Source organism: Rhineura floridana, chromosome 5, assembly GCF_030035675.1.
Source record: "Rhineura floridana isolate rRhiFlo1 chromosome 5, rRhiFlo1.hap2, whole genome shotgun sequence".
Lineage (NCBI taxonomy): Eukaryota > Metazoa > Chordata > Lepidosauria > Squamata > Rhineuridae > Rhineura > Rhineura floridana.
Genome location: NC_084484.1, coordinates 1,184,190 through 1,198,206, shown reverse-complemented (window position 1 = coordinate 1,198,206; position 14,017 = coordinate 1,184,190). Strand labels below are relative to the sequence as shown.

The window sequence follows — 14,017 nt, the reverse complement described above, 5'->3', positions numbered from 1 at the left end:
CCCAGGCACATATTGCAAACCCTCACACACTCCCCACTCACACCATACACTCCTCTCACACCCCCTTACACACCCACACCAAGCAAGAGCCCCCACAGAGCCCCCACAGAGCCGCTCTGTCTCTAACAAAGGATTCATCGTTGGAAAATATGTCGAACCGGCTTCATTAAGAGCGGGCAACGTCGTCACCATGTGCTTCCTACTTCATTGAAGTGGTCTAACCGTCGTCCTCGTCCACCAAGCAGGATGAAAAAGTCACAAACAATAAGCGGCAGGCACCATACGTCCAGCCGCCGCTCTTGCCCGCGAGTCTCAAGTGTAAAGGCAGCTTGTCGGCACCACCAGGTCGTCCGGCCGACGAGACCCCCGGGTCCACGCCAAAGCAGTGCCTGTAGACCCTTACTCATTTCTCAGACCTCTTCTTGAAGTAAAGGGTCAAATCTGTAAAAAAAAGTTTGGAGCAGCCACGTTAAAAGATAAGGGCAGGGTATTCCAGGCAGGGGGTTGCCAACCCTGCTTGATTATGGATGTTTTTGCAGAAGAACCCTAGTCAAGGTTTACCAACAGCACAGTCCAAACTATATCTACTTAGAAGTCAGTCCTGTTGAGTTCTATGGGGCTTAATCCCTTAGTAAGTGTGTTTAGAATTGCAGCCTTCAGGAGCATCCCTCTTTACTCCTCAAAGCTCCCGTCTAACATCTCCACAACACTAGGCTCCTTTGTCCCTGCAGTGGCTTTCTGGTGACTGCCCTGGCCTGAAGGCACTTAACCCTTCTTGCTGGAAGCAAGTAGGCTAGATTAAATGTTCTCTACCCAAGCTCCATCTTTTAGCTAAGATTTCTATCTTAATTTCCAATCAGATTTTTTTAAACTGTATGCTCCAAGCAACTGTGATTGATGCTTAATGTATCATGCTTGATGACATCACTGGGGCCCACCCCGTGACATCACTGGGGCCCGCCCCTCAAATCTCAGGTTTGGGATGCTTCTGACCTGGCAACCCTAAATGCAATCCATTCACACAATCCCAATCATCTTCCAATGCTGATGTATGCACAGAGAGAGAGAGAGAGAGAGAGTGTCATTCTGCTGACTTCAGTTTATCTGTGCAACACCTGCCTGCTACCTACCACTAAACTATGTGTTTGTGTATGCGCAATGTGTGAATGGTCTGGTGATACTCTGGTGGTTCCGGATCAGTGTGATTAACTGTGTCCTTCAAAGGAAGTTTCTGTAATTACTATTTTTAAACATTTACAATTCACCGTGAGCTATATTTTTAATTTTAAAAAATCTAAATTTATAGTATCACTCTGTAAGTTACATTAGATTTTCTGATATATATTTTTACTAGAATAAACATAAATGTCACCCACTCTTCACCTAAGGCCAAGTAAGCCCTGCTGCTCCCCAAAGCAAGTTTCAGCAAGGGTTCCCCCCCACACACACCGTTAACCACTGACTATTTCTTCTGCCTTCTGACAAGAGTGGATTCATGTGAAACAATGAAGCCTAAGATAGCAAGTGACACAAACCACTGCTCTGAAGGTTGCAATGTCAGCATTTGAATAGTCTATCAGTGTAAATATTTTAGTAAGCAGCACGCTATACACTAGATGCTGTTTCCATTACATTTGTTTTGTATTCAAATACTACAAATACAACCTCAGCTGATCCATAAAAGTATTAGAGTGCCATCTAGTGAAGATAAAGAATCCAGCAAGATTTGCTGACTTCAAGCAGAAGGTATCTTGTGTAGATTGCTAGATCACAGAATGTCACCAATGCTAAGGAAAATATAAGTGAAATAAAGAAAATAAAAATGTTTTGGTGACCACAGCAGAGCACCAGGTGAGGGCATAGGTTAGGGCATAGTTCAGAGCCTTGGACTGACTCCCATGAAGAAATCATTTTAAAGTTTAAACTGGAAGGCCTTGCCACGTTAATTCTGACCTTCTCCTTTACGAATTTAAGAGTAATGCAGTACAGACTGCCACTAGCTGCTTGATCTAGAGCAAGAGTGGTGAACCTTTGGCCAGGGGACAACTATGGCCCTCAAGGTCTCTACCTGGCCCATGAGACTCTCCCCAGCCCTGCATCCATCTCCATCCCACACTTGTTACCAACCCTGCTCTGCATCCCCGACTGCCTTCGGCTAGCTGCAAGATGTCCATATAGCCTGAGAGATGTGCATGTGTGGGGGGGTTGAAACCTCTCTTTTGTGTGGCTAGAATGTAGCTTCTTGTACAAACATAAAAGTCACACCCATTGCTCCAACCAATTTTTTACTGCTAGCCCAGCCCACCACTGGCATACAGCCCCTGGAATATTGCCTACAAGGGAATGTAGCCCTTAAGCTGAAAAAAGTTCCTCACCCCGATCTAAACAGTAGCTTTCACAAAGATGACCAAGAACGCATATAGAGGCTCTTGAAACGCTCAGGTGCACTACATAAATGTTAAGTATCACTTGGTGTAGCATAAGAAAAAACTCCAAAGTCCTTTATTAGGAGGATCAACCAAAAAGTCACAAAAACGTGGCAAGCTTTCACATTTTCCAGAAGTCTTAATCAGGGATGATGTTACCCAAAGCAGGCATTAGTGAGACTAGGCAGGGAAGTAGAAAAAAGGCTAGATGATGTTGCTACAAGGTCAGCTTGTGATAATGCGTTTTGTTCCAGCCAAAGATGGAGACTGCAGGCTGTCTCTCCCAGGCAGAGATACCAACAGGATTTTCTAGACCTAGTACACTGTTTGTGGATTGAGTGCTCAGCGTATATATAAAACAAATTTGCATACACTTTGTCATATGCAAATTTGTGCCCTCTTTTGCAGGTGGGGATGAAGCACCCAAAATTAAATCAGGTGTTCTGCTCTGTGGTGTGGCAAGGCTCAACTATGGAGTAGGATACGGTAAGATTCAGGCTGGACACAAGGCAAGGCTGGGTTCAGGCTGTGCACTGAGGAAGAGAGAGCTCCAAAGGTGCTTCAATAAGGAACAAGCTGAAATGGGGCCCTTTTATGAGCAGTAGCACCAGATGAAGCCAAATTGTTAGTACCACCTTTGCTGCAATATGCTGGTCTACCTACCAAGGGGGGCAGCCTTCTCTACTAATCTCCTGCTGTAACAAAGAGGGAAGGCTCAGGTCTCCCATGGCCTTCTACACTGGATGTGAAGAGTCAGAGGACAGCAATGTCACATCCTGGGCCAGAGGGGGGGGACACTGGTCCCAGAGGTTCATTGGGCAGCAGTCTGACACATAGTCAAGCCCCTCTCCCCCCCAATGCCACCCCTAAACCATATAAAGAACTCAACTATCATGAGTTGTCTACCAGTTATTACTGTAGTTGTTTTCATCACTTTATTGTAAATTGGAAATACTATGTTCCAGCATAGCATTTCATATGGAGGGGGAAAAAGATTTAAGATTTATAGCAATCTTATTCAGAAGGTCATACTAGGATAATTCAGTTTTAGTTGTTAAAAAGCAAGAGTAACCAGGCTCAGGGAATCTGGGAGGTGTATGTTGAACCCAGGCAAGCACTGGCTTTTTAAAAAAAGAATTGAACAAACTCCTTGCAAACACTAAGATCACATAAAAGAAACAGAGTCCTGAATAAAGACATGGAATCATAGAATAGTAGAGTTGGAAGGGCCCTATAAGGCCATCGAGTCCAACCCCTGCTCAATGCTGGAATCCAAGCTAAAGCATACCTGGCAGGTGGCTGTCCAGCTGCCTCTTGAAGGCCTCCAGTGTTGGACAGCCCACCACATCCCTAGGTAATTGGTTCCATTGTCATACCACTCTAATAACTGGCTTCCAGTTGTTTTCCGGGCCCAATTCAAGGTGTTGGTATTAACCTTTAAATCCCTATATGGTCTCGGCCCAGTTTACCTGAAGGACCACCTCCAGTACCACCAATTAAGCCGCCTGACCAGATCAGCCACGCAGGGCCTTCTCTCAGTACCACCAACAAAAACAGCTAGGTTGGTGGGAACTAGGGAGAGGGCATTCTCAGTGGCAGCCCCCACTCTCTGGAACTCCCGTTTGATCTTCGACATGCCCCCTCCCTGGATGCATTTCGCCGAGCATTAAAAACTTGGCTTTTTGAACAGGCTTTCGGGACCTCCGGGGTGGGCTAATCTTTATCAATATTACTGAATGCCCGTTGTTTATACACTGTTTTATGATGCTGTATTGTATTTGGTCTGTATTTTAAATTGTAATTTTACTGGAATTTAATTGTGTACGTCGCCTAGAGTGACTTCGGCCAGATAGGCGACACAAAAATTAAATTATTATTATTAATAGTGAAGATGTTTTTCCTGATGTTCAGCCAAAATCTGGCTCCTGCAACTTGAGCCCATTATTCCGTGTCCTGCTCACTAGGATGATAGAGAAGAGGTCCTGGCCCTCTTCTGTGACCTTTCAAGTACTTGTCCTATCATATCTCCCCTTAGTCTTCTCATGGCTAAACCTGCCCAGTTCTTTCAGTCTCTCCGCATAGGGATGTGTTTCCAGTCCCCTGATCATCCTTGTAGCCCTACTCTGAACCTGTTCCCAGTTTTCAACATCCTTCTCAAATTGCATGCTTCTCACCATTTCTTTTCCGTCTTTTACTATGGACGTACCTGAAGAAAGTTTGTTGCTTTTAGCATCCCTTGCTAACCTCAGCTCATTCTCAGCTTTAGCCTTCCTGACGCCATCTCTGCAATTCTGATACCTGCCTGTACTCTTCCTTTGTGGCCTGGCCTTCTTTCCACTTCCTGTATGTGCTCCTTTTTGTTTTCAGGTCATCTCTATGCTTTGTGAGAAGCCACATGGGTTCTTCTGTCTTCCCCCTTTTTTCCTTGTTGGAATTGTTTGCAATTGTGCCATTAGAATTCCTTGTTTTTAGAAACTCCCACCCATCTTGGACTTCTTTTCTCATTAGAGTTGCTTGCCATGGAACCGTAGTTATCATTGTTCTGAGTTTATTAAAATCAACTTAAAAGTCAAATCTATTAGTTAGAATCAAGTCAAGGACAGCCGATCCTCTAGTTCCTTCCTCCACTTCCTGTACGAGAAAGTTACCAGCAACAAATCAGAAATTTCTTAGAGGGACCGTATTTGGCAGAATTTGCTATTAATCTCGCTGTTAATCCTGTCCACACATATATTGGTTAAACCTGGATTTATAGTTTGGAAAAAGTAAATTTACAGCAACAAATTCAACAAGATACAAATTTCATTCAAAAACTTCGACCAGTTTTACCTCAGTACACATTAAGCAGCAATATATTCTGATCACAGTAAAGAACTATTATCGGATTTTTGTTAATAAATAGTCCAACATTTAAAAGGTAGAGTAAGTATATTTTATTTAATAATTTTTTTAGGGGGGGAAGAAGTATATTTTAATTGTAAAAAGATATAAATGTATACACATTTTTGCCACACAAAAACATCACTAGCAATGCATTTACATTTAAATTAACATGTACCTTGCATGACTCATGATGGTGCAAATCTCTTTTCCAGAGAGAATAAACCTCCATTGTAGAAAAACCATGGCATTTCTCATGACAGTCTATTCATGTAAAGTTTATTTGCTAGTGTGGTGCCTGCCAGCCTGCTTTGCCAATATGCTTTAAAGTCCTGAATACTCTTAGCAGCACAATAGCATCCACTATTTGAAAGGAAACTATACTTTTCTAGACATCTATTTATTGATTTGCATGCATCAGAATAAAGTCTTTCTGGGATTTTATGATGGGGGGCAGGGAGTGTCAGTATCATAGATAATGGAGTGCAGTATACTTTTCCAAAGCAAGATTGGCATTTTTACATTTTTACCCACGAGAACATCTAAGTAACGCATCACAGCAACTGATCCCAATGACAAAAGTTTAAGAAAATATGTAACCTGTGATCCCAAGAGACCACCAAGAATTATGAGTTGGAACCTTATGCCCAAAAGATGGAACATCTGTCACCAATCCCTCAAGGATCATGCACAGTACACAAGTGCCTGCAGCACCGTGACGAGGCAGTGCTTAAGCCACCCTGAATACAAGCCTGCAGGTTAGCTCTATAGCCCTCATTCTCCGTTTAATGATAAGTTGTTTATAAACCTAGGAGAGTCTTTCAGCTAAGTTTTTTTAAATGGTGTCTTCATTGAATCAAATGGCACCCTGTTTCTCTCCTTCTCTTTCCCCTATCCCCACAATCTCAAAAATACAAGAGGTGGCAGAGGAGTTCTTCTTCAGTACTTGTTCCTTCATTATGCAATTTGATCAATCCCTTTATCTTGTTTGATCAGTCCCATCTCATGACATTTTCAAACCATGTCTCAGGGACCTTTAGGGTTCCTCTAATACTTGTTACAGGTCCCTCAATATGAAGATCAATACTTGTGGAAAAGCTTCACTAAAAGGCTTGCCCATCGCTTTTGGCCTTCTCTCGCAAAAGACAATCATTCGAGGTGTGTCCTAGGACACACAATACATGCAGGACTACAGCAAAAGCCAAAAAGAAAAGAGAATGTGTTAAGTACGGGTGCATGAACTAAAGTGCAATCCTTGATACTTAAATTAGTACTGTGAAAGAATTCTCTACAGGAAGAACAGCTGAAAACCATTCCATAGTAGAAAGAATTACTGCAGAAACCTGGTACTGTTGAGCCTCAGCTAAACCAGAATGGACAGGGAAGGGGGAGGCATGAGTTTCAGGCGCCTCTGCCGCCAGAGGAAGCAGAGTTGGGAATTGTTGAGTCTGGACAGGACCTTGTGGGAGGGGGTCAGCCTGCACACCAGCCAATTACCACGGTTACCGCACTCTCAGAGGACCAGAGAGCGCCGCCCCCAGCTGATGCAGAAGACTTGTTGGGGGAAGCTCCAGAGACAGTGCCAGCTCCTCCCTTGCCAAGCAGTTCCCAGGAGGATTCCAGCGTGGCACAGCCCCCTGATCTTGAGCCTGTTGCTCAGGAGCAGGTGTCTTCCGATGAGCCGTTGGAAGCACGCCCTCTGTCCCCGCGCTCCCGCCGCCACGAGAAACGGACAGGGCAAAGACAGGAATTACGTAGGAGTCAGAGATTACGTTCGAAAACGTTCCCTTCATAAGCTTGCCGCTTAAAGTGGGGAGTCGTTGAGTCAACTTCCTTCCCACACTGCAGAGCATGTCTAGAGTGTAGTTAGGAATTCTAGTGAGTTAGCGCAGGGTTTTCTATGAAGCGCAATGCCTTTGATGTACCCATTACTCTAATAAAACGAGATTTACTTGCACCTATGCTCCAGCCTCGTCCTTCCAGCTCTGAATGGGACAGGTACAGATATCCAAGTGTGAATTGTGTACCCCTCTCATCAAATCCAAAGGGGGCATGCTTATACCAAAATAGGTGCACATCTCTTTAAAATATTTGAAAACAGGAGTCCGATTCTTTCCTGGTTGCTACTTTTTAGTATGTTAAAGAAACAAATGCTTCTGATTTCACAAGAAATCTCTACCCAGTTACAAAATTGTAAAATACGAATTAGCTAATAAAGCCACCTTCCATGAAGAAATGGTGTTATGGTATGCCCTCAAATAAAATTTTACCAAACAACTCTGCTGCTAAGAAACATACAAGAAAAAACACGGTAATCTTATATACGAATTGGTCTGTGGAAGAACTGACTTTTTCATCTCACAGGCTAGGAAACAGGCTAGGAAGGTGACTCTCCAGGGTTTAAGACAGGATCTGACTGCCAGTCATTGTACACCCAGGGTAGCTAACATGGTGCCTTCCAGATGCTGTGGACTACAACTCCCATCATCCATAGCTAGCATGGCCAATAGCCAGGGATGATAGGAATTATAGTCCAAAACATCTGGAGGGTACCACATTGGCTACTCTAGTGGTATATGAACCAAACAAATCAAATTGTGGGCAAAATCTTTCCATCCTCTTAATTAAAATGGACTGGGAGGGCTGCTAGGGACTAGACAAAATGTCTTCGTAGGCATTACCTGCCTAAACACTGCCAGTTGACCACCTCTGACCTAGTCTCATCCTTTTCTATGAAGCAGGACCATCCACCCATGAGTCAACCTAGGCAGGGCCGGATTATCCATTAGGCTTAGTAGGCTGAAGCCTAGGGGCCCGGAGCTCTTGGGGGCCCATGGGGCACTGGCCTGAGGGCCCCTGGAGCTACAGGCCCCCCCCGCTTTACCTACCTTTCTGCTGTTTTTTGCAGCGCACAGATTTGCCATCAATAAAGATGGCGGCAGAAGTTTCCTTAAGGGGCTGAATCCTCTGCCACCAACCTGACTGATGGCACGCATGCGTGCTACACGCGCATGTTGCTACCATCAACAAAGATGGCAGCAGAGGCTTCAGCTCCTTAGGGAAACCTCGGCCGCCATCTTGATTGATGGCAAACCTGTGCGCACCACAAAGAACAACGGAAAGGTAGGTGAAGCGTGGGGATGGGGGGCCCAAACACCAATCAGCCTAGGGGCCCTCCTCAGATTAATCCGGCCCTGAACCTAGGCATTTCATTCTTCAATGTGTACCACAGAAAAAGTTGACTCATAGAGGGAGATCCAAGGAAGATAAGCCACATAGTAATAAGAAATGCAGCCCACCCGTTCACTGGTTTGAGTGGGAGAGAACTCTTTGCCAACCCCAAATAAGATGATCAATCAAGACCATCAAGTGTGAGCAAATTTCATTGTTGTGAACATGAAACCAGACATGCTTCTGTCCCCTATCAGTCTGTGCAATATAAACAACAGAGACCAATCATTACCACATTGTTACCTACAAAGAAAGTAGTGGAGGGTAATATTTTCATTGGCTAGTTTTAATATTAGAAAATCGTTTCTAGAGAAAAATATTTTTAGAACCTGTATGTCATCACATGAGTATTTCAGACATGGGGTTATATCCAGCATTAATCATATAGAGAGAAGACCCATTAAAATGAATGGATGTGACTAACTTAGGTCCATGGCTTTACTCTGAATAAACCTTAGTTGGATAAAACTCATGGCTACTCTGCCTTGCACAGCAACTTGAAGGTCCCACTTTTCTATCATGACAGATGTCTCATCTGCTCTGGCCTAGAATCCTGGGTTACAATTTTTCATAAGAAAGTCTTTTGCCATTTTTTAAAAAAGTACAAAATGTGTTTGATAAACAGCTTGAGTGTCTTAAGTATTTCTTACAAGATCTGAAAGGTAACACCAATTTATCAAAACATAGGTACAAAAATATTTTGTACTACATATGCCCTTTCTTATATCGCAAGTCTAAATATAGTAGAACAAATGGCAAAAAACATCGTATGAATACAAAAAAGAATCAATGACGGAGGGGGTTTGTTCAAGCACACTGTTGAGGCTAACAAGCTGAGCAATATAGCTCAAAATAAAACTTGCAGCTAAAGAATTCTCAGAAACATACTGGGGCAGCCCCTTCTAGCACCAGCTTCACTCAGTGTTTTAAAACTAGCTCTTCCTCCTCCATTCATATTTAACGAAAGGAAATTGCTAGCTATTAGCGATGGCACATAACTTTAGAAGTGGGGGGGGGGGGGCTTGGAAATGAATTCCCAGTGTAGAAACCCTCAAGCCCATTATATGAGGAGTCTAAACACCCCCTGAAATCCAGGCAGAGCTTGCAATGGACAGCCTCAGCTGCAATCCTCCCAGATGAAGTCATTCCCTTCCCCATCAAAAACTCAACAAAAAGCTGCAATTGGGTGGGGGAGAGGGCTCAGTCCCAGGCCCCCAGCAAATGTTTAGCACAGCTATACTAGCACAGCTCCCATCTCCCACAAATGCTTGTATTGGTATTGGTAAATGCTTATACCAATGGTCTAACTGAGGCTCCAAGTGAAGCAATTTCTTTCTATAACCGTCAGTGAAGTTTTGGGTAAAGTGGAGAGGCCTCCAAACCCCATTATGCTCTTGATGATATCACAGGGAGTACAATAGGGTCTTCATTCATAATAGAGCTCAGCTTAAACAAATTCATTGTGGGCTCAAGTCAAATCAAGACTAAATTAGCTTGCCAAAGGGGAGCCCATAGATTGCTTTATGGATAACTTCCAAATCTGAAGTTACTCAGATTATGCATACTTACAACAAATTTCGTATAACTGCTTTAACGTTTCTCATTAATGAGTGTTTTAGCCTACACACCAATATGCAGAACTATAAGTCTACAGCCTGACATTCAATTTCAAGTGGGAATCTATTCAACATTCTTTGTAAGAACGCCTAGTATAAAATTTACAGATTTGATGGCACAAGGGCACAGCAAATTATGATTTATGAATTCTGTCTACTATCCTGTCAACATTCAGCTGCTTACCATGCTATCCACTGCATCTTTTAATCCAAAATGTACATGTATGCAACACATCTGTGGACTTTGCCTGGAACATAAATGCTAAAGCAATTCAGTAAAAATCATGGTCCACCATGCATCCCATGAGATTGGCATTTTGTCCAATTGCCTTTGACTTTGTATAAAAATGTATCATTTCAGAGCCAAATTCAGCCACATACATTTTCCTCACACTGAAATAGGCTTGTGATTCACCAAAAACATTTCACTGTAGCAAAGTATTACTTCACCAGTGCTAGCATAAAACCACCTGCAATTTAAAGCTGATAGAAATTGTAACCGACAAGCTGCCAAAAGTGAAAGCAAGCCCTTGGTAGGCACACATCTCTTTGGTTCCTCTCTAAAGACCACTGAAATCAATGGGAATTAAAAGGACACAGCTAAGAACTGGAAGTTGGCAACAAATCTGGACATGATGAGCTGTTATATGATGAATTATAATTACTGAACATCTAAACAGAATATTTTTTCTATTAAAAATGTTATGCAGACATGGGACTTATTTCTCAAGTTGTGGATCCACAGGGCAATATCCAATATTGTTCATTCACCAATGGGATTAGTCAACTGAACTGAGAGACAATTTTCAGCAATTCTTCCCCTCCCCCCACGGGAATCGGCTCCAGCAGGGATGCAGGGAGTTGCCTGCCTCCCTGTTTCACTGACAGATTTCTTCCATTAGCAGCCAGCCAGCACCCAATACCATCCATAAATACCACAATGACAGTGTTGTCATATCAAAACAGAACTCAATTTAAGAAGGGCAACATGAATATTTTTCCCCTTGAACTATTGGTTACAAAAGAGAGTGCACAATATTAAGAAAATTTAAAGAATCCAACAAGGAATCTGAAGTGGTTGAATCCAAAAGGTCCCTTCTTCCCTTTACACTGCATCACAAAAAGTCAATTGCTCAAAATTAAATGTCATTATTTCAAAATGAGTTACTTCTTGTAAAATAGACTTAAGAGCATCCTTAACCTCACTGGAAAACAAAGAAAAAACAATGTGAATGTTTTCAAGGTTCAGCGACCAAAATTGTGTTAATATTCAGCTACTACTAAATGGTAGGAAAAAATTAACAAAAAGAGGTCAAATGGAAAAGCAAACTAAGCAGCTTACTTACTACTTTTACCAGATATTTGCTAAATCTTTAGTAAGCAAGAAAATGAAAAAGTTATTTTTTGTATGAAGTTCCCAATTTACTGGGTTAGTAATTTCATATCTTTGATGATTTTCATGTACAGAGACAATGTGGTTTTCACAATTTCAAATTAACAAAAATAAACTATAATGGATGTTTTCTTTCCAGTCACTTTACATATAAATTAGACACAAACATACAGACCAACATTTTCAAAATATTTAAAGGCTTATTTCCTAGATATTTTTAATTCCACAAATGTAATTTACTTTGTCAAAAAGGCTTTTAATCCCCAGGCTTCAATGCACATTTAAGAAAATGTTAACCCCAAAGAGTGACGGCTTGGGCTTGTGCCTTTGGTCAAGGTATAAAAGCCTTCTGAGCACTCTACTCTCTCCACCCCTTGCTCCTTACATAGCTTCCCACTCTGCCTGCAGATTCACAATGGCCACCTTCCAGATAAGGAAGAAAGTGGGCAGAGGTCTGGAGGAGTGGCAGCTGCTGAGATTGCTGGTTGTTCTGTGACTTTTAAAAATGACAGAAGCTTTGATGGGATTTCCTGTTACCAATGGGTGGGAGACCAGAGGGAGTGCAGATGTATGGGGAAAATTAAAGCAAAGCACTGATGTATGCACTGGTAGTGGGTTAGGGCTGCATCCCCTTTTACATCTACTTTCTGCACATACATTATTTAGTTATGAGAAAGTGCATGATAACATCCTGAAAGTGTTACTTTTGGTCTGGACCATGGGGTATGCCAATGCAACCATAGCACTTTCAGAACTAACACGTTTGCCTGGATAAGGTCTTTTGAAAACTTAACTTAAAAAATTTAGATGGGAATTTAGAAATCTTTTGGATGGTCTATATACTGGTGGTTTTGCTGCACAATTTTTCACTTCTTTGGCAGGTATAGAAGAATAGCTTCATGCCAAGTAAATATAATATTCTTTGAAAGGAAGTTGATGGCTCCTTGGGCAAGCAATGCAAGGAAATTCCTAATTTGTATTGTGCTCTGGAGATTATAAAGTGTACTAATTCCTACAGAATACCAAAGAGTGTACATGATTCCACAAGGATGAATAAATTATTTAAGACCAAGACTGCTCTCATTGTCAAGGAATGATAAGTTGCCCTTGTTTGATCAGAAATTTCTTTCTGCCTCTCCAATTTTTTTAAAATTTCCTGATTAGCCTAGAGATTAATAATGTTCATCATCTCACAAATAGGAGGTGTTGGACAAGGTACGTAAGATGCTCCACTTAATTCAGCCTTGGAATGAGACTGAAGACTAATTCTTTGCTTCTACAGCTTCCTTCTCAGTCTTTTCTTTCATTTTTTCTTTTTCTTCTAGTTTTTCCTCTTTTTGCAACAGTGATATGATCTCCGCTACTTGGTTAGTAGAAATATCAGTATCTTCTTTGTCAATCAGTTCTACCACCTATGTAAATATAAAAAATGTTAAATGCATAAGTTACATTTTGCTTTAGACACAAAGAATGTGAAACGTTCCAACTAAGAAGGTAACTGAAGAATATATGCCAAAAAATTATTTGCAGTGTCAACCACAGCTCAATTTCACAATAACGTGATAGATTAATGTGGTATTTTCCAAATAAACCAGACTGTCTTTGCTATGAGTGAGTATTGAGGATGTGTAATTTTCCTTCCTCTCCCACTCCCAGTTTCATATTCTGCACAACATAGTGCAGGGTCTGTCTCTAAGACATAATGGAAGAGTAAGGAGATGCACCACTATTTGCAATCCAATACTTGTGCATATTTATAAGACAGCATCTCTTGATTTGTTACTACTATTATGTAGTGCTTTATGGCAGGGGTGAGTAGACTTTAGACTTCCAGGATCCACTTTGTCTTTTCCTAGAACCTCAAGATCCACCAACTAGAACCTGGTGCAAAAGACACACACTTAGAATCTGAGCCCATGAATTTGTTTTAAATATTAGCACTTAACTGAGCTCACAGTAATTCCATACAAAAATCCACTCCTAAGTATGCCCAATGGTACAAATTTAGTGGAGGAAGCCTATTGTTATTGCTAAACAATTAGGAGTCAGGAATCCTTGCTGATCTACTTCAAATCCCCCGGAGATCTACCTCCTGCCCATCCCTACTTTACAGAACACAAAGCAACAACAAAGCGACATGTACAGTTGCAGGTGCCTGAGAAGGAAAGGCTATAAAAAGTCTGGTTGAAAACTGGAAAGTTCACCAGGTCAAATGACCAAAAGGAAGGGGGGAAAGAATGTGGCATAAAGACTTTGGCTTGATCTTAATTAAGACACCTTCTGTGAACTTCCTGAAGTTTCCCCATCTCCTGCTCCCATCAGCAGCCTCTATGTCCCTATCTAACATTGCTCAGGAGAGCCCCAACCACCCAAAGAGGCTTTTTTGGGGGGGGGTGCAGGTCACTGCAGGGGGAAGAGGGGACAGGCAACTTTCCCCCTGTCAAGTTCCTTAAAATTAACTGACCTTAGAA

The 14,017-nt window shown here is 42.0% G+C and overlaps 1 protein-coding gene across 3 annotated transcripts in view; it reads right to left on the bottom strand.

Moving 5' to 3' along the window:
* Positions 1-5,344: 5,344 nt before the first annotated feature.
* Positions 5,345-14,017, bottom strand: part of LETM1 (leucine zipper and EF-hand containing transmembrane protein 1) — a 47,346-nt gene continuing 38,673 nt past the window's right edge. For all 3 annotated transcript variants that reach the window (XM_061629807.1, XM_061629806.1, XM_061629808.1), the window contains exon 14: positions 5,345-12,958. In XM_061629807.1, the coding sequence (XP_061485791.1) occupies positions 12,809-12,958 (150 nt within the window). In that variant the 3' untranslated portion in view covers positions 5,345-12,808. The remainder of the gene's footprint in view (positions 12,959-14,017) is intronic.